The sequence below is a fragment of the Delphinus delphis genome, chromosome 2, assembly GCF_949987515.2.
Source record: "Delphinus delphis chromosome 2, mDelDel1.2, whole genome shotgun sequence".
Taxonomy (NCBI): domain Eukaryota; kingdom Metazoa; phylum Chordata; class Mammalia; order Artiodactyla; family Delphinidae; genus Delphinus; species Delphinus delphis.
In genome coordinates this window covers 153607050-153630446 of record NC_082684.1, presented here as the reverse complement: position 1 = coordinate 153630446, position 23397 = coordinate 153607050, and the positions used below count along the sequence as shown (strand labels likewise).

At 43.3% G+C, this 23397-nt stretch overlaps 1 protein-coding gene across 2 annotated transcripts in view; it reads left to right on the top strand.

Moving 5' to 3' along the window:
- PRKCQ (protein kinase C theta) overlaps window positions 1-22519 on the top strand; it is a 159514-nt gene extending 136995 nt beyond the window's left edge. For both annotated transcript variants that reach the window (XM_060006009.1, XM_060006007.2), the window contains 3 exons: window positions 2971-3159; window positions 18922-19050; window positions 21254-22519. In XM_060006009.1, the coding sequence (XP_059861992.1) occupies window positions 2971-3159; window positions 18922-19050; window positions 21254-21409 (474 nt within the window). In that variant the 3' untranslated portion in view covers window positions 21410-22519. The remainder of the gene's footprint in view (window positions 1-2970; window positions 3160-18921; window positions 19051-21253) is intronic.
- Window positions 22520-23397: the final 878 nt, after the last annotated feature.

The window sequence follows — 23397 nt, the reverse complement described above, 5'->3', positions numbered from 1 at the left end:
GTTAGCATGGTCTTCAATCCAAGTCTCTTTTGCAGATCACTTTTTAAGGACGTTCCATTTTGCGAAAATGAGTTTAGTTCAAACAGAACCCACCGATCCCCTTAACTGGGCATGCAACGCAAATGACGCACCTTAGGATAAGAAGTAATCGTAATAGTGACGCACCTTACGATGTGCCCAAGACGAATGCTCTAGCCAATCCACCACCAACTCCTCCCGAGATGAGGCTTCCCGTTCCTCCCTTGGAAAACCTAGTCACTGGTCAAATTTCTAAATGAGGGCATCAGTGCCACTACTGGAATTTTTTAAACTCGAATAAATACAAGTTCTAATATTTTCTTCCCGTATCTCGGCGTTACGCCGTCTGGGTGCTCCCTGGGGTGCATGCCCTGTTCTGAGGGCCGCTGTTCCACCACGTCACCAGATCTACCTCTCTAACGGGAAGACCTGTCACGCCACGCCTTTAAAAATATTCAGGAAGTCCCCACTGTCAGCTGGGTACAAGCCAAAACCCCAAGAGAAGGTCCTTAATATGTCCTGAGACATCCGTTTCCTTCTCTCTCATATCCCTTAGCCGTGCCCTCGGAATCCTTGGTCTGATTTACTCCCACCTCCAAAGTCATCTTCTCCCTGAAGGTGCCTCTGGCTTCTTGGAATAATCAGTTGTTTCCTCCTCTGTGCTACCACAGCCCATGTGTCATCGCATTTGCCAGTAAACTGAATTTCTCACAGCTAAGGACCATGATTTATCCACCTTAGTGTCTAGTCTCCTCCTCCACAGCTCAGAGCACCCATCACCTGTTCCGTGAATGACCACACCAAGACATGCACCCCAAATGCCCATCTCTGAACATGTGCTGGAGATGGGGCCTTTTGTCTCTAGCCTCTCCCTTTCCCATCAAAATCCCACCCATTTTCCAAAGCTCCACTCACATCATCTCCGTTGCGAAGCTTTTCCTTTATCTCACTCACTGACCCATTGCCCTCTCCCCGGGGACCTCAATGATATGGGCGGAGGGCCCGAAACACAAAAAACAAGTGCATTCAGGGCAGCCTCAGGAACGATGCATGAAAAAGCAGACTGTGCTCCCTCAAACCAGGGAATAGCCTCACCAGCCCACGTCTCCCGAGACCTTCCCCAGAGCTCTGTGGTTCCCTATGTCACGGTTATAGGACCGAGGGTCTAACGTATAATTGGAGGTCCACGCTCATTTTGACAAAGAATAGAAAATAGTTAAACAGGGAGACACCCTACTTTCCAACATCTACTAGCCACTTAGTAAGTCCAGGTGGAATTTCAGTAGCTAGAAGCAGCTCCCTGGAGAAAGCAGGAGTCACTCGGAAACCAGAGCCATAGAGGCATTGGTGGTCACTTGGTTTCTAAGGACGCTTTCCCCGCTGTGCACATCATGTCGTGAGCCATGTACAGACCTCAGATCACTGGCTCCAAGAGGTGGATGGAACTGTAGCTTTCTCTTACTCTAAGAGAGAAAGAGGGACTCTGACGTGAAGTGGTAACGTCATTATCATCTGAATTATTTGAGTAAAGATGGGGAGAGAACAGGACAAAAGACAGCATGGCCATAAGAAGGCACCAGGGGCTGAGACAGAAAAAGAGCCACTCCAGCCACTGTTTCTACACCAATTTCTTTTAAAATACAGACTAATTTGAGCATGAATTAGATCGAAGTTTAAATCCTGGAAACATTATAATAGAAAAGGAACATTATGTAGTAAAATCCCAAGAGACCACGGTCCAGAACATAGCTTTCAACCCACTAACCAGGCAACCTTAAAGAAGACACATAACCTCAGTCACCGTCCTTTGTTAAATAGGGATAATGGCACCTACCCCAGAGGTGCTTACAAATAAACACAAAGTATGGGAAACACCCAGTACACCTCAGCAGGCATTTGCAGACATTCTGTTCATACAGTGTATAACTGAGTGTGAATCGGCATTTTGCTTCTTTCTCCTAACTTAAGACTGAAATTCTTTACTAACATCCCCTAGCCTTGGAAGACTTAATTTCCACCTCAGCTGTCTCCTATCCTTCCAAATTTCTTTCCATTAATCCACCGAACGAAATTGCTTACCAAGATGCGATGCTCAGGGCAGCTTCTGGTTGCCTTGGGCTCCCTCTTGTGGCACATCCTGGGAATTGCGTGTGAACCGGGCCCCACTTAAGGCAAACGTACCTGAACTAAGATCGCGCAGTGTGTGCATCTTTATTTTATCATTCTCCCGGGGTCTACTTTTACACTATTCCTTAAGGCTAAGTTTACTTTTTTTTTTACTTTAGAATTAACCTCAGTGTTCAAATATTGAGTTAAGGCCGGTAGATAGCATTTTTATACTGGAAGTCCGCAGCAGACTGCAAAATTCTGTTTGCAACTTGATCTTTATTTTCACAAACATCTATCAGCTTGTTATCCTAGTCTCTCTTGGCATAGTCACAAAATTCGACTCTTCGTAACCGTGACTAGTTAGGTTTAAGGGGTGGACTTGGTCAGATGACCCCTTTGGCTGCCTGATTAGCTACAGAACTTTATGCAAAGACTCAAGACCACAGAAGTCCATAAAACACATGGGTTTGATTTAGATATTCACCTCAGAGGCACTGAAGGGCTTAGATACACATCAGCTCTCTTAGGTCTGAAGCTACCACCCATGGGCTCCCATCACAGATAGGAAAATGAAGAGCTGATGGTACAATTTAGTTGTTTTGCTTAAGGCCAGAGGGGGGAAGAAAGATGTTGAAATGCAAAAATGTTGCTTAGCTTTGGTACTGCCCACTTATTTCTATCCAATCATTAACTTCACAAAAGCTACAGTTTTCAGTGTAATCTTTGCTAAAACCATGCACTGTTCTTCATCAGTTATGTCCTGAGTGGCCTTGAAAAGTCCATGCAGGGTTTTCAAGTCAACCTCGTTTCGATTAATTATGTCTCTGCCTTTTGGTCCCACAGATCCTGCTGGGTCAGAAGTACAACCATTCTGTGGACTGGTGGTCCTTTGGCGTCCTTCTCTATGAGATGCTAATAGGTCAGTCACCTTTCCATGGGCAAGATGAAGAGGAACTCTTCCACTCCATCCGCATGGACAGCCCCTTTTACCCACGATGGCTCGAGAAGGAGGCTAAGGACCTTTTAGTGCAGGTAAGACGTGAAGTCAAGGAGACCTTCATATGATTAGTATTAGGTTTTCTGGTCAGTGTTCCCATTCATTTCTAAATTCTGATTTATACATTGTAAACAGTAATTGTGTCAAACAAGATTTAAAGAGGATGCTCACCATCTGTTTTAACTGAGGCACCAATAGGATGAACCTTAGAAATCAAAACGAGCATAAGATAGACCCTCACATGCATAATTTACAAAAGAAATGCCCAGAAACCAGTTCCATGACTCTTGAATGGCCTTGCTTTGAGATGTAATTGGTCTGTTGAACAAACAACTTTGGGCTTAAAATTTGTTTCCCATAGTCCCTATTCAACCTATTCAGTCCACCTGAAACTGTAAAATTCCTAGAAGAAAACATAGACCGTAACTTCATCAGCATCCGTCTTAGCAGTGTCTTCGGGGATCTGACTCCACAAGCAAGGGAAACAAAAGCAAAGATAAACATATGGGACTGCATCAAACTAAAAAGCTTCTGCACAGCAAGCGAAATCATCAGAATGAAAACTCTGTACGGGACAAGATACTTGCAAATCATATATCTCATAAGGGATTAATATCCAAAATATATAAAGAACTCATACAACTCAACAATAAAAACAACCCAATTTTAAAAGGGACAAAAGAGGATCTGAATAAACAATTCTCAGAGACATACAGATGGCTAATAGGCACATGAAAATGTGCTCAACGTCACGCATCAGGGAAATGCAAATCAAACCCACAATGAGCTATCACCTCACACCTGTGAGAAGGGCTCTTATCAAGAAGAGATAATAAGTGCTGACGAGAAGGTGGAGAAGAGGGAACCCTCCTGCACTGTCGGTGGGAATGTAAGTCAGTAGAGCCACTATGGAAAACAGTATGGAGACTGCTCAGAAAGTTAAGAATAGAACTGCCACACACTCATATGGTATTCCACTTCTGGGTATTTATTCGAAGAACATGAAAACACTAGTTGGAAAAGATCTATGGACCCCTATGTTCATTGCAGCATTATTTACAATAGCCAAGATATGGAAACCACCTAAGTGTTTATCAATGGATGGATAGACGAAAATGTGGTATATATACACAATGGAATATTACTCAGCCATAAAAATGAAATCTTGCCATTTACAACACCATGGATGGCCTAGAGGGTGTTAAAGTTCATGAAATAAGTCAGACAGAGACAAATACCATGTGATTTCACTCATGTGGAATCTAAAAAAAAAAAAAAAACAAAACAGGGAACAAACCCAGTAAAATAAAAACAAGCTCATAGATCCAGAGAACAGATTAGTGGTTCCCAGACGACTAGGGGTTGGGGAAGATTGGGCAAAGAATGGGTGAAGGGGGTCAAGGCTGTGGTGATGGATGGTAACCAGACTTCAGTGGTGATTACGCTGTAGTGATTATAGTACTGCACACCTGAAACTTATCATTAAAAATCTTCCTCTGCCCCTGGATGAAGACTTGGATAGGATGCGTAACTTTCTGCTCACTCTTGGGGAAAAGACAAACTTCTTGTCACTCCTAAGTCATGAAACACTGTCTCAGCTGAGAAATTGAAGCTGTTCAGTCCAAGATATAAGTCGTCATATCAGTCTTAACTCAAAAGACTCCCACTCCCTTTCCTCTGGCCAAGTTCATGGCTGGCAGCCACTCGCCTTGGAGAAGGGAGTACGGTCAGAGTGTGTCTACCGCATGTATGTTCTCTTCCTCTCCAGCTCTTGGGTTTCTGTTTCAGACCAAACACACAGAGAGGCTGGAGGGATTATAAGGAGAAAGGACTGCTCTTATATGGCTGAGGGGCTCCCTGCTCTTTGAACCTGGTGGGTTTTAAAGCCAAGGCTTTGGGACCTCCCTGGTGGTCCAGTGGTTATGACTCAGCACTTTTCACTGTCGTGGCCCAGGTTCAATCCCCGGTCAGGGAACTGAGATCCTGAAAGCTGCTCAGCATGGCCAAAAAAATAATAATAAAATAAAGCCAAGGCTTTGTATGGGATTCTAGCAGGTGTTCTGGAAATACCTGTAACTGGGAACATTTTTAGCTGAAGCTTTTGACGTAGAGGCTGCTCAATCCATTCCACAGCCCAGCTTCTGTACCAAACTCTAAGCCACCAGCACTCCACCCCGAGACTCACTGCCTGCCGAGTGGGCAATCTCACAGGCAGTCCTTCAGGTGGACGCAGACCAGCTCTCCTGCCGTGTTCCCTACCTGCGTCCATGGGAAACACTGATGTATTTTTCATCCTGAATCCTTGACTGTTACCATCTTAGCAGGAATCTCCAGAATTTACCAGCAAAGCCGGAGTCACACACCGCCCATGATAACCCAGGATCGATTAAGAACTGGCACCCAGAGCTACAGATGTAAACCAGACTCCAAGAATCACTAGCCATAAACCAGGAGCTCCCGGGGCGAACTAACACAGAGGAAGCACCTGAAAGCCATCATTAAAGATTTCAGAGGAAGCACCTGAAAGCCATCATTAACGATTTACACTTTAAGTCCCAGTTTACCTTTTTTGAAGATGCAAAATGCCATCTACAGTGTGATTGTTACAAGTTGTAAAAAAAAAAAAACCCCAAAAAACTCATGCTAATTACATATCATAGTAAGCACCTACATTTATTGAGCTGTCCCAGCAACTATGTGGATCAAAAAGACCTACAAATGTTACCAAGGCCCAGAAAATCTAAAGTGGACCGAGAATGCAGGCGTTTTGAACAAAACAGGGTTTTGATTTGTGGCAACTCATATCAGCTGGCTAAAAAAAGTCATTTAGGGAAATAATTTTTAGCCCTGCTCTTCTCACAGTGAAAAGGGGGCTAGGATAAGATCTTTCAACATCAGACGCTATCAATGAATTTTAAATCCAAACTTATAAGATTACCCAGCCCATCTTTTTTCTCATGAAGAACTCAAAATTCAATTTAAAGGGCATAATACACTTCTACCTCTCTCATACAGCTATCAGCTTGTCTAGGGTTATCTGAAATGTTGCAGCAACTGTGGACTTCTCCCTAAAGAATCAAGATCTTGAATCTGAAGTGCTGACAAAGCCCCAGGAGGAGACCCAGCCCAAGGCTGATGGTATTTAAAAATCTGAGCCAGTACCCCTCAGCTTTCACTTTCCAATTGATCCGAACAAGCAATAAACTTAGAAAACTCCACAAACAGCCAATTAAATTCACTTTTAGTGACTGGACAAAACATCTATAAAATGAAAGCTAATTTAATAATTAACCAGTTTTAAAAAAGAGAGGACAAGAGTAAAAATAAGTTAGCAGGATGGGAACTTAAAACAATTTTGCTTTCCATAAGGGCAACTTCAGGCATTGTTACAGTTGCTATGTTTCTTTTAACTGGCTCTTGGAAGGATTTAATTGAGGTATGTTAGTTGGCTCTAGCTGCCATAACACAAAATATCATAGACTGGGCGGCTTGGACAACAGAAATTTGTTTACTCACAGTTCTGGAGGCTGGAAGTCCAAGATCCAGGCCCAGCAGGGTGGGTTTCTGGTGAGAGTCCTCCTGGCTTGCATACGGCTGCTTTCTGGTGTGAAAGCTCTGGCGTCTGCTCAATCCATGGCATGAAGGCTGCACTCAGAAGGCCTGGGCCATCAAAACTCACTGGTAAAAGGAAACGAGGAGAAAGCTTGGGGAGCCTGGAGGCCCTGCAGCCGCCATTGCAACCGACCTTTACCGTAATGCTGAACAGCTGTGCCTCCCAAACCCGGCTCCTCCCAGCTCAGCAAAGGGAGAACACCTGGCAAGGATGTGGTGGAGGCTTAACTGGGTCCAGGTGAAGGTAATGGAAATAAGTTCAGGGAAAGACGCTGGGAGTGGTGGTTTCCAAAGGAGAGGGAGACTGGGGAGGAGGAAAGGATTTCTTCCAGTTGGAGGAGAAAAGTTGCACAGTCGTGTGTGTGGAATATTATGCAGCCATTAAAAGGATGGAACTATGGACTCATACAGCAACTTGGATCACAAGGGCATTAAGCAGAGTGGAAAAAAAAAAGCCAATCTCAAAAGGTCACATACTGTATGAGTCCACGTATGTATTAACACTCTTGAAAGGACAACACTGTGGAGATGGAAAGCAGATCAGTGGTTGCCGGGGGTCGGGGTCAGGGGTCATGGAGGCGGGGGAATGACTGTGACGGGGACCCCAAGGGAGACCTTTGTGGTGATAAGACTCTTCTGTATCCTTTTTGTCCTGGTGGTTACCCAGGCCTACACATGGGATAAAATGACACAGAACAAGACACACACAGTGTACTGGTTTTGATATTGTGCTATCACCATATATGATGGAAGCATTAGGAGAAACTAGGTAAAAGGTACACAGGGCATCTCTGTACTATCTTTTCAACTTCCTGTGAATCTATATGTATGGTCTGAATGTTTGTGTTGCCCCCAGAAAATCATATGTTGAAGTCTTCTAACCCCCAATGTGATGATTATAGGAGGTGAGGCCTTTTGGTGGTAATTAAGTGTAGATGAGGTTAAGAGGGTGGGGCCCCCATGATGGGCTTAATGCCCTTATAAAAAGAGGGAGAGAGAGAGATCTCTCCCTCCAAACACATGCACCAAGAAAAGGTTTTTACTAACCTCTGCCCACCAGAGCAAAAGCCAGCTCTACCCACCACCAGTCCCTCCAATCAGGAAACTTCCACAAGCCTCTTAGATAGCCTCATCCACCAGAGGGCGGACAGCAGAAGCAAGAAGAACTACAATCCTGCAGCCTGTGGAACAAAAACCACATTCACAGAAAGATAGACAAGATGAAAAGGCAGAGGCCTATGTACCAGATGAAGGAACAAGATAAAACCCCAGAAAAACAACTAAATGAAATGGAGATAGGCAATCTTCCAGAAAAAGAATTCAGAATAATTATAGTGAAGATGATCCAGGACCTCAGAAAAAGAATGGAGGCAAAGATCAAGAAGATGCAAGAAATGGTTAACAAAGATCTAGAAGAACTGCAGAACAAACAAACAGAGATGAACAATACAATAACTGAAAGACACACTAGAATGAATCAATAGCAGAATAACTGAAGCAGAAGAACGGATATGTGACCTGGAAGATAGAATGGTGGAATTCACTGCTACAGAACAGAATAAAGAAAAGAGAATGGAAAGAAATGAAGACAGCCTAAGAGACCTCTGGGACAACATTAAATGCAACAGCATTTGCATTATAGCGATCCCAGAAGGAGAAGAGAGAGAGAAAGGACCTGAGAAAACATTTGAAGAGATTATAGTCGAAAATTTCCCTAACATGGGAAAGGAAATAGCCACCCAAGTCCAGGAAGTGCAGAGAATCCCATACAGGATAAACCCAAGGAGAAACACACCGAGACACATAGTAATCAAATTGGCAAAAATTAAAGACAGAAAAATTATTGAAAGCAGCAAGGGAAAAATGACAAATAACATACAAGGGAACTCCCATAAGGCTAACAGTGGATTTCACAGCAGAAACTCTACAAGCCAGAAGGGAGTGGCATGATATACTTAAAGTGATGAAAGGGAAGAACCTACAACCAAGATTACTCTACCAGGCAAGGATCTCATTCAGATTCGATGGAGAAATCAAAAGCTTTACAGACAAGCAAAAGCTAAGAGAATCCAGCACCACCAAACCAGCTCTACAACAAGTGCTAAAGGAACTTCTCTAAGTGGGAAACACAAGAGAAGAAAAGGACCTACAAAAACAAACCTGTAGTAAATAAGAAAATGATAATAGGAACATACATATCGATAATTACCTTAAACGTGCATGGATTAAATGCTCCAACCAAAAGACACAGGCTCACTGAATGGATACAAAAACAAGACCCATATATATGCTGTCTACAAGAGACCCACTTCAGACCTAGGGACACATACAGACTGAAAGTGAGGGGATGGAAAAAGATATTCCATGCAAATGGAAATCAAAAGAAAGCTGGAGTAGCAATACTCATATCAGATAAACTAGACTTTAAAATAAAGAATGTTACAAGACACAAGGAAGGACACTACATAGTTATCAAGGGATCAATCCAAGAGGAAGATATAACAATTATAAATATATATGCCCCCAACATAGGAACACCTCAATACATAAGGCAACTGCTAACAGCTCTAAAAGAGGAAATCGACAGTAACACGATAATAGTGGGGGACTTTAACACCCCACTTACACCAATGGAGAGATCATCCAAACAGAAAATAAATAAGGAAACACAAGCTTTAAATGACACAATCACAGATAGATTTAATTGATATTTATAGGACATTCCATCCAAAAACAGCAGATTACACTTTCTTCTCAAGTGCACACAGAACATTTTCCAGGATAGATCACATCTTGGGTCACAAATCAAGCCTCAGTAAATTTAAGAAAATTGAAATCATATCAACCATCTTTTCTGACCACAGCACTATGAGATGAGAAATCAATTACAGGGAAAAGACCTGGAAAAAACACAAACACAAGGAGGCTAAACAATACGTTACTAAATAACCAAGAGATCACTGAAGAAATCAAAGTGGAAATAAAAAAATAGCTAGAGACAAATGACAATGAAAACACGATGATCCAAAACCTATGGGATGCAGCAAAAGCAGTTATAAGAGGGAAGTTTATAGCTATACAAGCCTACCGCAAGAAACAAGAAAAATCTCAAACGAACAATCTAACGTTATACCCAAAGGAACTAGAGAAAGAAGAGCAAACAAAACCCGAAGTTAGCAGAAGGAAAGAAATCATAAAGATCAGAGCAGAAATACATGAAACAGAAACAAAGAAAACAATAGCAAACATCAATAAAACTAAAAGCTGGTTCTTTGAGACAATAAACAAAATTGATAAACCATTAGCCAGACTCATCAAGAAAAAGAGGGAGAGGACTCAAATCAACAAAACTAGAAATGAAAAAGGAGAATTTACAACGGACACTGTAGAAATACAAAGCATCCAAAGAGACTGCTTCAGGCAACTCTATGCCAATAAAATGGACAACCTGAAAGAAATGGACAAATTCTTGAAAAGGTATAAACTTCCAAGAGTGAACCAGGAAGAAATAGAAAGTAGGAACAGACCAATCACAAGTAATGAAATTGAAACTGTGATTAAAAATCTTCCAACAGGGCTTCCCTGGTGGCGCAGTGGTTGAGAGTCCGCCTGCCAATGCAGGGGACGTGGGTTCATGCCCCGGACTGGGGAGATCCCACATGCCGTGGAGCGGCTGGGTCCGTGAGCCATGGCCACTGAGCCTGTGCATCCGATGCCTGGGCTCCACAACAGGAGAAGCCACAACAGTGAGAGGCCCGTGTACGGCAAAAAAAAAAAAAAAAAAAAAAAAATTCTTCCACCAAACAAAAGTCCAGGACCAGATGGCTTCACAGGTGAATTTTATCAAACATTTAGAGAAGAGCTAACACCCATCCTTCTCAAACTCTTCCAAAAAATTACAGAGGAAGGAACACTCCCAAACTCATTCTATGAGGCCACCATCACCCTGATACCAAAACCAGACAAAGATACTACAACAAAAGAAAATTACAGACCAGTATCACTGATGAATATAGATGCAAAAATCCTCAACAAAATACTAGCAAACAGAATCCAACAACACATTAAAAGGATCATACACCATGATCAAGTGGGATTTATCCCAGAGATGCAAGGATTCTTCAATATATGCAAATCCATCAATGTGATACACCCTATTAAAAAATTGAAGAATAAAAACCATATGATCATCTCAATAGATGCAGAAAAAGCTTTTGACAAAATTCAACACCCATGTATGATAAAAACTCTCCAGAAAGTGGGCATAGAGGGAACCTACCTCAACATAATAAAGGCCATATACGACAAACGCACAGCAAACATCATTCTCAGTGGTGAAAAACTGAAAGCATTTCCTCTAAGATCAGGAACAAGACAAGGATGTCCACTCTTCCCACTATTATTCAGCATAGTTTTGGAAGTCCTAGCCAGGGCAATCAGAGAAGAAAAAGAAATAAAAGGCATACAGATTGGGAAAGAAGAAGTAAAACTGTCACTGTTTGCAGATGACATGATACTATACATAGAGAATCCTAAAGATGCTACCAGAAAACTACTAGAGCTAATCAATGAATTTGGTAAAGTAGCAGGATACAAAATTAATGCACAGAAATCTCTGGCATTCCTATACACTGATGATGAAAAATCAGAAAGAGAAATTAAGGAAACACTCCCATTTACCATTGCAACAAAAAGAATAAAATACCTAGGAATAAACTTACCTAGGGAGACAAAAGACCTGTATGCACAAACTATAAGACACTGATGAAAGAAATTAAAGATGATACCAACATATGGAGAGATATACCATGTTCTTGGACTGGAAGAATCAATATTGTGAAAATGACTATACTACCCAAAGCAATCTACAGATTCAATGTCATCCCTATCAAATTACCAATAGCATTTTTTACAGAACTAGAACACAAAATCTTAAAATTTGTATGGAGACACAAAAGACCCCGAAGAGCCAAAGCAGTCTTGAGGGAAAAAAAAACGGAGCTGGAGGAATTAGACTCCCTCACTTCAGACTATACTACAAAGCTACAGTAATCAAGACAACATAGTACTGGCACAAAAACAGAAACATAGATCAATGGAAAAGGATAGAAAGCCCAGAGATCAACCCACACACCTATGGTCAACTAACCTATGACAAAGGAGGCAAGGATATACAATGGAGAAAAGACAGCCTCTTCAATAAGTGGTGCTGGGAAAACTGGACAGCTACATGTAAAAGAAAGAAATTAGAACACTCCCTAACACCATACACAAAAATAAACTCAAAATGGATTAGAGACCTAAATGTAAGACCAGGCACTATAAAGCTCTTAGAGGAAAACATAGGAAGAACACTCTTTGACATAAATCACAGCAAGATCTTTTTTGATCCACCTCTTAAGAGTAATGGAAATAAGAACAAAAATAAACAAGTGGGACCTAATGAAACTTAAAAGCTTTGGCACAGCAAAGGAAACTACAAACAAGACGAAAAGACAACCCTCAGAATGGGAGAAAATATTTGCAAACGAATCATCGGACAAAGGATTAATCTCCAAAATATATAAACAGCTCATGCAGCTCAATATTGAAGAAACAAACAACCCAATCCAAAAATGGGCAGAAGACCTAAATAGACATCTCTCCAAAGAAGACATACAGATGGCCACGAAGCACATGAAAAGCTGCTCAACATCACTAATTATTAGAGAAATGCAAATCAAAACTACAGTGAGGTACCACCTCACACCAGTTAGAATGGGTATCAGAAAATCTACATACAACAAATGCTGGAGAGGGTGTGGAGAAAAGGGAATCCTCTCGCACTGTTGGTGGGGATGTAAATTGGTACAGCCACTATGGAGAGCAGTATGGAGGTTCCTTAAAGAACTAAAACTAGAACTACCATACGACCCAGCAATCCCACTACTGGGCATAAACCCTGAGAAAACCATAATTCAAAAAGACACATTCACCCCAATGTTCATTGCAGCACTATTTGTAAATTGTATTGTATAGCCAGTACATGGAAGCAACCTAAATGCCCATCGACAGATGAATGGATAAAGAAGATGTGGTACATATATACAATGGAATATTACTCAGCCATCAAAAGGAACGAAATTGGGTCATTTGTAGAGACGTGGATGGATCTAGAGACTGTCATACAGAGTGCAGTAAGTCAGAAAGAGAAAAACAAATATCATATTTTAACACATATATGTGGAACCTAGAAAATGGTACAGATGAACTGGTTTGCAGAGCAGAAATAGAGACACAGATGTAGAGAACAAACGCATGGACACCAAGGGGGGAAAGCCGCAGTGGGGAGGTGTGATGAATTGGGAGATTGGGATTGACATGTATACACTGAAGTGTATAAAATGTATGACTAGGGCTTCCCTGGTGGCGCAGTGGTTGAGAGTCCGCCTGCCGATGCAGGGGACACGGGTTCGTGCCCCTGTCCGGGAAGATCCCACATGCCGCGGAGCGGCTGCGCCCGTGAGCCATGGCCGCTGAGCCTGCGCGTCCGGAGCCTGTGCTCCGCAACGGGAGAGGCCACAACAGTGAGAGGCCCGCGTACCGCAAAAAAAAAAAAAAAAAAAAGGTATGACTAATAAGAAAACAAATCAGTAAATAAATAAACATAAGAATAAATAAAAAAGAAAAGGCCATGTGAGCACTGAGCAAGAAGACGGCCATCTACTAGCCGGGGAGAGACGCCTCACCAGAAACCGACCACGTCAGCACGTAGATCCTGGACTTCTCACCCCCAGATCCTGGACTTCTCATCCCCAGAGCCATGAGAAATAAATGTGTGCTCTGTAAGCCTCCCAGTCTCAGCCCAAGCAGACTGAGACACTGTAATTATTTCAAAATAAAAAGCTGAAAACCAAAACTACATCTAAGGCTAAATTCCAGCAAATACGAAAAAAACAACAAAAAAAGAGAGAGTCAGCTGCAGTTTCAGTGGCAGGAAGAAGATTTGCTGTGAGAGTAGAAAGTGAATTTGGTGACTGGAGCAGAGACCGAGACAGTTAAGGATAAAGACGGTGAAGAAAAAGGACTCGCTGGTGAAAGAGGTTTTAAACCCCCGTGGAAGAGTCTGGGCTTATTCTTTCTCCTGTGAGTTAATAAAAATTCTCTGTTCTTGTCCATGAGGAAGACAGCTGTCTGTCTTCCAGGAGCTGGGCTGATAAAAATTCGTGGCCACCCGGCAATGTGCTGGTTGTGAGACTGGCTTCTAGTTGCCCCTGTGCCTCTTGTGCTCTGATTTTAATCCAACAGCCCCCACAGCCCTGAGCTCCCTTTTCTGCAAAAATCAAAGGTGATCTATCATTTCTAGAGAAACCTCCTCTAGGGAATTTTACATAATGTTCTGAAAGCCAGAAGTAACGGGCCCTCTGGAAATGCTAAGCAAAGAGTATTCAGCGGCCTCTGTAACAGCAGTGGCGTCAGTACCAGACTTCAACCTCTTTAGCCCTCAAAGGGCATGGACGCACGTAGCGCGCTGAACACATGCACATCGTGAGGGGCTGTGCTCCGTCCAGAATTACAGCTGGAAAGGAAACAGTCGACAAAACGAAACGACGGCCTACCAGATGGGGGAAGATATTTGCAAATTGTTTGACCCATGAGAGATTAATATCCAGCATGTATAAACAGCTCATACAACTTAACATCAAAAACAACAAAACAAAACCAAATAAAAAGAACCAACCCGGTTAAAAAAACGGGCAGAAGAGATTTTCCAAAGAGGAAATGAGGATGGCCAACAAGCACATTCAAAGAATGTGCTAATCAAGGAAGTACAAATCAAACTAATCAAGGAACTGCAGATCAAAACCACAATGAGATATCGCCTCACACCTGTCAGAATGGCCATCATCAAAAAGAACACAAATAACACATGTTGGCGAACATGGAGAAAAAGGAGCTCTAGTAGACTGTTGGTGGGAACGTAAATGGGTGCAGCCACTGTGGAAAACAGTATGGAGGTTTCTCAAGAAACGAAAAATAGAACTACCACATGAGCCAGCAGTTCCACTCCTGGGTATATATCCGAAAAAAACCAAAAACACGAATTCAAGAAGATACATGCACCCCAGTGTTCATAGCAGCACTATTTACAATAGCTAAGACATGGAAGCAACCTAAGTGTCCATCAATAGATGAATGATAAACAAGATTATATATATATTTTATATACACACACACACACACACACACACACACACACACACACACACACATGCACAATGGAATACTACTCAGCCATGCAAAAGAATGAAATTTTGCCGTTTGCAACAACATGGATGGACTTGGAGGGCATTATGCTAAGTGAAGTAAGTCAGACAGAGAAGGACAAATACTGTATGATATCATTTATATTTGGAATCTTAAAATTACAAAAAACTATTGAATATAACAAAAAAGAAGCAGAGTCACAGATATAAAGAACAAACTACTGATTACCAGTGGGGAGGGGGTGAGGGAGTGGGAGACACAACCTATTGGTGTAAGATAGACTCAAGGATGTATTGTACAGCACGGGGAATATGGCCAATATTTCGTAATAACTGTAAATGGAAAGTAACCTTTAAAAATTGTATAAAATTTTTTTAAAGAATTACAGCTGGGGGCTTCCCTAGTGGTGCAGTGGTTGAGAGTCCACCTGCCAAAGCAGGGGACACGGGTTTGTGCCCCGGTCCGGGAAGATCCCACATGCCGTGGAGCGGCTGGGCCCGTGAGCCATGGCCGCTGAGCCTGTGCGTCTGGAGCCTGTGCTCCGCAACGGGAGAGGCCACAGCAGTGAGAGGCCCACGTACTGCAAAAAGGAAAAAAAAACAGAATTACAGCTGGGACACTGCTGTCCAGTTGACTATTGTCAAAGACACGCCCCTTTCTTCCTCATTTATTCATCCAGGATGTCCTGTCCATTTGTTTGGAAAATGATGGAAAACGAATGATCGCAAACAGAAATACCTCTCCCTTTTGTAGAAAGAGCCATCTGAAGAGGGACTGAAGAGGGAGGGAGATTCCAGTGGCAGGCGCTGAGCCGGGCGAAGCGGGGGTCCATCCCCAGCAGCCCAGCACTGCTTTCTTGCCCAGACAGCCGAATAAATGTAAACAAACTCCAGCTGCATCCTGACCACTTATGTCAGAGATGTGCTTTTTCCTCTAAGTGTAAACCCCACTTCTGACAGCTTTTATGGACAAAAATCAAGTGTTTCTTTCATGAACATTTATTCCTTCAGTGCAGCCTCCTGGTGGCAGAGACGATGACCTCCCATAAGGTCAACAGGCATCTTCAGGACCAGGGTGTGGGGGGTGATTGGCTGCAGGGCAGAGAAGATAATTCACTCGTCTGTGCAAAACGGGAAAGGATTTTGAGTCTCGAGGCTGGAGATCATACGATCTACTCATTATACATTTTATCTTAAAAAAAATTTTTTTTTAATTTCACAGGTACATATGCCAGGCCCAGGAGGCTCTCTGTCACGATCCTCTTGGAACAAATGCCGCATGTTACTGGGGAAAACTAACAGGAAACCTAGCATGTGCACACTTCTAACCTGATTCCCTGAAGCATTTAATTATAACAACACAAGGCTGGGTTTCGGCTTGTTCATGGGGCACTCGCACCTTCTCTCTAACCTTGCTTCATCAAAATATCCTTAAGAAGTGGAAGTCGAACATTTATCAGGATCATTTCAAGGCAAGGGATGGGGGGCAAGTCACTTATTCCCTCTTCTCCTGAAAGCATCAATCTGCTTTTCCCTCTCTTGACTCTTGCTGGTGTCTGAGTCTATAGGAAAGTGTGCTGTACTGTGAACTTTTCTCTAGGCTGTTCTATATGCTGAAACCAAGAGACTAACAGAAGACAGAGACTTTAAGACACGTAATCTAGAAAAAAAGTAGAAAGACAGCTTACTCATGCATTCAACAAACATTTATTGAGTGTCTGCTTTGTACATGGCACTGGGCTGGATTCTGTAAGAAACAGAAACATAAATGATATCTGCCTGCCAGAGCTTACACTACAGCAGGAAAGACAGTCTTTAAATACACACACACACACACACACACACACACACACACACACACAGTGTGCTAATTTCCTTTAGTGGAAGGGAGGTGTTCTATGGACCACAGAGGAGAGACCATCCAAAACCAGAAGTAGGAAGGGGTTGCTCATCATTTAGGCTCTACTGCTGGCTAGACCCGTGGTCTTAAGCAAGTTACTTAGCTACTCTGAGCCTCGGTTTCTAAAAGCTTTCTGCTTTTAGAATCTGCCTTTAAAGTCAAGATGGTCTCGTTGAGGCCTCTAACACAAGACCTGACTCTCAAGGGACATTGGGTGGGATGAGTGATGTAACCAACCATGTGAATATGACTTGAGGAGAGAGAGCTCACCATGGGTGGAGGTAATCAAAGAAAGCTTCACAGAGAAGAGGGGGTATAAGCTGAATCCTGACAGGTGAGTCAGGATTTAAAGAAGAAGAGGAAGAAATGGGAGTGGATGTGGGGAGAGGGCAACCCTGGCAAGATGGAAATGTCATTGGTGAAGGGCAGAGGTAGGAAAGGCAGATGCGTATGCAATGAGTAGACGTGTCTGGATGGAAGAGACGGTCACAGTGAAATCAGAGGACGAGTGTCAGCACTGCAGAGAGCCTGGAAGACGGGCCTAGGGGTTCAGGGGATGTTAGGACTCACGGGACATAAGGACCACCTTGTCTGACCCTTCATTTTACAGGTGAGGGAACTGAGACTCAGAAAACTTGCCCCAGGCCAAGAGACTGAATGACAGTCTCATGTTATATCCACTATGCAGTGATTTTCTAATGGGGTGCTTTGGAACCCTAAGTTTCCATAGAGGGGCCTCAGTGGCCTCCGTATGAAAAAGGGGAGAGGAAGCTGGGGCCATTCCAACAATTTACCACTTGGATATGCTAGGTGGTCGCATGAGGTCTCATTTGGGCTTTTAGAGGAGTCTCCTAATTTAAAAAAAGAAAGAAAAAAAATCTCCACTTTGCTACAGCATGGTAGTTAATTAGTTAGTGATTATAGACTAGAGCTTTTGAAGATTCTGACTACACATAAGACTGACTCTTATGAGAGGGATAAGCAAGAGGTTCATGCAATATAGATGCACATGGGGGTCCAGTCCCGCCAGAACTTCATGAAAAATCACTGCACTTGACTTGGATTCTGTTTTCAAGACTCAGAGTCTCCATGATACCCTGTAATAAGCAGTTATTTGATACATAAACATCTAGCTGACGTAAGAGAAGAGGTAACTACTCCAGACCCCCAGGACGCGAGACTATTCTAGGACTCTTCTACTTCCTTAAAGCCCTTGACGTGTTTTATTTAAGTTTGAAGAGTTTCCAGGTTTCTTTCCTGTGCTGGCCAACGTTCATTTTGACCTCATGGGGGAAAGTAATAGGAGAGGGGAGCGCACAAAGAGGAAATACATGTGTGACGGGTCAGAGATGATTAAAGATGATTTGAATAAAGTATTAGTGTCCAGCAGGTTTGCAGGAAGGAAGAGTGATTCCGGATACTCAGATGCCTTACAAAATACAAAGCTGATTGTCAGGGGCTAGTTTATGTCACGCCTGAAGTGAGCTTTTCTTTAGAGCAAGACTGTAATCCTAAGAAAGCAGCTTTTAAAGAAATCAAACTTGATCGATGGACAGTAAACCAAACAACAAACACATTGGTCACTTCCTTTCTGCTGTTGGCTTCTACAGACCAGGAATTAGCACACACCTCTGTGTGTGTGTGCGGGCGTGTGTGTGTGTATTGTTGTTGTTTTAACCCACAAAACAGCCCTGTGAGGAGGATACTTCCCTCACCTTACTGATGAGGGAACTGACTCTATAACTTGCCAGGTCCCATGAATAACAACACAGGGCAAAGCTGATTTCAACCCAGGTCTAGATAACTCAAAACATTGCACTTCTAGAGCAAAGCCCAGACTCTGGAATATTCAGTAGACTTGTTGCCGCTGGTTTGACTTGAGTCGATAGTTTATGGTCGTTGGTAGAAAAACAAGGTTCGGAAATCAGGTGGCAGAAGCCGGGCCCTTCTCTTAGTGGAGTCAAGTGCGTGTGGTCCTGCCTCCCAGGGGCCTGGTTCATCCCTTGAGAAGTAACTGCTCCCCTTCTGCTCCCTTTCAGCTCTTCGTAAGAGAACCTGAAAAGCGCCTGGGGGTGAGGGGAGACATCCGCCAGCACTCCTTGTTTCGGGAGATCAATTGGGAAGAGCTGGAAAGGAAGGAGATTGACCCTCCGTTCAGGCCTAAGGTGGTAAGGAGCCTCCGGGGCCCTGTGGTCCTGCCAGCACAGTCCTCACATCACACCCAGGCTGCCGGGGCCTCGACTTCCCACCCACCCTCTGCAGTTCTTGGAAGAAAGTCTTCTTTAATCAGGCTGTTGGGCTGGCGGGGAGGGGGTGTTACTCACTGGCAGAATTTAACCTGTGTGATCAAATGTATTTGTGTGAAGAACGGATCACCACGTGTACATGTCTTAGACTGAACATGTATATGTGGGGATGACCCTCAGATGCCATGTGGAGCTTTGCACAGGGTGTGTCCAGGCTTCAGGGTCACAGTCCGCATGACCCAAACCTCAGTATAAACCCTGCATCCTTTGACAGGAGCTTTGGATCCATGTTTTCTGTGATATTTATGAAAGTTTCTCGGACATTTGTCATCTGTTCATATAACTACAGACCCCAATGGTAACTGGTAGGTGTTTCTTCATTTAAGAAGTAAACTGATACTTAGAAAAAGACTGGTCTCTAAATTCCCATGTATATACCCACCAGCAAGAGCCACCAACCTCCCCGAGAAAAGGCAGAACTTCCTGGGTCACCATAAAATGAAGCAAAGATGAGATGAAAAAAGTTCTGGAGATGGATGGCCCAACGTGAATGTGCTTCACGCCCCTAAACTGTACATTAAAATGGTTAGAATGGTCATTTTTAGGTTATGTACATTTTACCACAACTTAAAGAGTAAATAATAATTTTTTAAGGAGGACAGCAAAGTGGTGGATTTGCCATCTTTACCCATTCCTGGTGATTCTGGGAATAAGGTAGCAACGACCTGGGTAGCCATGAACCATCTTCGCATGGCGGTGGCACAGGCTCGTGGATTTCAAAGCAGAGCGTTCACTCCAGAAAGTATCTTCTGTTATTAGTCGTGCCAGAAGCAGCCCTGTGCCCCCAGGGCAGGAAGAGTTACTTGTGCTCAACATTTGTCCTAAGCTCTGGAGATGTTCCAAGGGTCCTACCGGCTGGCCTCTAGCACTCTTATTATGCGTAACAGCACCATTGCTACTACATGGGTTAATAATTTGTTTATGATATGATGAATTTTTGCCTTTTTCCAGCTCATCAGAACAACGTCATTCATGTCTCAGCTTCCATGGTAGACTGCAATGGACTCAAGATTTTCCACATAAAAATCAGACATTTCAGCTCTGCTTTCCCTATGCGACAATTCCCAATTCCTCCCGTAGGAAGGGATTTCCCTGACCCGTGGTCTGAGTGGCTGTTTGTAGGCAGAGACCACAGACCACTGGCCTCAGCAGCTCAGGGGCCCCCGTGAGGGTGGGATGGGCCTGGATCTTAGTCACACTCACGTAAGGGTGACATTTGATTACGGCTGCTTTTAATCTTAGAAAGCTGAAGTATACACCATACTGAACAGTATTTATAAATAGGTCTCTTTCTCTGTCATGGGCACCAGTGGACCAGGTGACCAGAAGGGACCTCACCCCAATCTGTGTTGTCTCTGGAAGACAGTCCAAGATGTTTAATAATAAAATTAATGTGGGATTCTTTTCCCATATAGGCCATTACAGAGTATGAGTCGAGTTCTGTGTGCCACACAGTAGGTCCTTATTAGGACTCTAAAACGGAGTGGATACCTGTATGTGTATGACTGATTCACTTTGCTGTATACCTGAAACTAACACAACGTTGTAAATCAGTTATACTCGAGTAAAAATTTTAAAAATAAAAATAAAAGAATAAAATTAATGTAGGTAGGGGAACCAATGGTAGTGAAGGATACTGATCACCGGGATATATAATCTGCAAAACTCCTGCGATCCTGCGCCCCCTCTGCTCCCACCCCAACCTACCACTCCCCCCCTCCACTGTCCCCTGTAGACTAAAAAGACAGAGATCAAATTGGGGCTTACCACTTTTTCAAAGGTTGTCAGTCCTGCTTCATGTAAAGTTATTTGAATGTACACATCATGGAATTCCTGTGTACGAATTTAATTACACTACTGATAGGCTGATGAGTCAGGATCTTAGAGATGTTCAATAAAGGCCCTGTACAGTCATCTATCAGTATTACTTTCGTTGATTGGCAGGTGCCAACGTTTTCTTATGCAGATTAGAGCCTAGATGACAAAAGCCATGTCTTGAATGAATCATGAATTCAGGGGCTGATTTTCCTCTCTTTTTCTCCCCACCCCTTGAACGCTGGTCAAGAAATCACCGTACGACTGCAGCAATTTCGACAAAGAATTCTTGAATGAAAAGCCCCGGCTGTCATTTGCAGACAGAGCGCTGATCAACAGCATGGACCAGAACATGTTCCAGAACTTTTCCTTCATGAATCCAGGGATGGAGAAGCTGATATCCTGAACTCGCCTCTCCAGACACACGAAGGGATTTGCTTTCTCTCTGTGAACTGGTTCAAGTGACACTTCTTGGGTTCCTTTTCAACTTGGAAAAGAAAAGAAACACTCAACAATAAAGGCTGAGCTCTTTGACCTCCTCACGGACTTTGCATCTGTAGCCGACAATAAAGGCTGAGCCCTTTGACCTCCTCACCGACTTTGCATCTGTAGCAGAAGCCAGCTCTGCTTCACTAATGACGGTGCCCTTTGGATTCTCCCCTGTCATCTCTCACAGCCACTCTTGAAGTTAGGTCCTTCCTTACTGTAGTTATTTACTTGAAGATGGTTCTCCGCACTGTGAAAGATTTGAAAACTTAATTCCACTCTAAGTTACGGCTCTTCACCTGGGCACCAACTGCTGATCAGTGACATACGTGTTGACTCAAGGAGCAGAGTCCAGACTTCTCAAGACTGAAAGTGCACATTGCCTGGCGTAGCACGGGCATCCACTCGGCCGCAGACAAGTAACCACTAACCCATTTTATTCTGTTCACACCTGGGCGAGTGTCAAGGGTAGGGGGTAGGGGAAGCCCTGAACAGGTTCTTATGGGAATTCTTCGTAATAAACATGCTTGTAACTTGAGATTTACACATTCATTCATTCTGATTTAGCCATGAAATTCACAGGCAAGAGGAAAGTGGGGAGAGTTCGTGTCATCCACGTGCCAGACGCCTACTCTGGTTGTCTTGTCAAGGTAGAATTAAATTTAGGGTCCAATAGAGTCATTTTACTCCTGCCAATAAAACCTTTCCATCCATCCATTTTCAGTTGATTTCAGTATCAGTGGCAGTTTCTCATCACCATCCTCACATTAGAACAGGAAAAAAAAAATGAAGTGCGTAATTCTTCTAGAGAAAAGGTAACCCATCCCTTTATTATACCATTACTGATGATTTGATGACTCCTAAGTCTCTTGAGAGAGACATCCTTCAAGACAAAGACCCATGCATGGTATTTGCAGTGATGTTATTTAATAAGAATTCTAGCTATCCATGTTTAAAATATCTGTGCTGTGTGTATATTTTGATAAAATGTTGTGACTTAATGACAAAGAGGTGCATATGTAAAAATGGAATAAAAAAAAGAAAGAAAGATGCCTCGTCATAGTTTAATTCCCTACTTGCCCCTCCCCCTGCTCCAAACTTGGTTCTGTTTTAGTTATCATCAAAATGCAGCTAGAATTAATGTTTTAAATTTTGAGAATCATTAAAAATCCCCAACAGGAGAGAAACTCAGATAACCTTTAAGTTATTAGTATTATATTCCTCCTTTCCTTCCCCACAAGATTTCTTTTTTTTTTTTTTCCACTCACTTTCCAACATACTTTATTCCAGATTCCCCACACAGCCTTCAAAGGACCTGCAGGATGAGGTCTTTAGCCTCCTGCTCTCAACTTTGCTCAACTGGCTTCAGTCCTAGTGGTTTCCCCACCACCCTGACACAGTTCTGCCTCAGGGCCTTTGCACTTCCTGCTCCCAGTACTTGGGATGCTCTTCCCCCCACAAGCTTCTTGAAGGAGTGATCTCCAACCCCAGAACTCATCTCTGCCCTCCAACTTCTCTCCTGACACTGCATCCCCCAAGGACGCCCTCTTGCCAGTTCATGTGAAATGTTCTAGCTCCTCACCTACCCCTCTGCAGCTTTTTATACAAGGAAAGACCCTCTCTTTGATCTCGGCCCCTCGGATGTTCTGACACAGCCCTTTGCTCTTTCATCCCCTCCACCTTTGATTACCCACCCCCTGCTACCCCCGGCTGGCCCCTTTCCCTCCTTCCCCAAATCACCTCCAAGTCCCCTCTTCCCTCCTTGCTTTCACTTTTCCTTGGTTTTCTCCTCCCACGCCATGCCTTCACGAACGCGCAGTGCAGACAATCTCAATCCTCATCCCCAGTTCCAGCCTCTGCCAGGCTTCACACAGGTTCCACTAACTCATCCTGTTCACTTCTGATCTT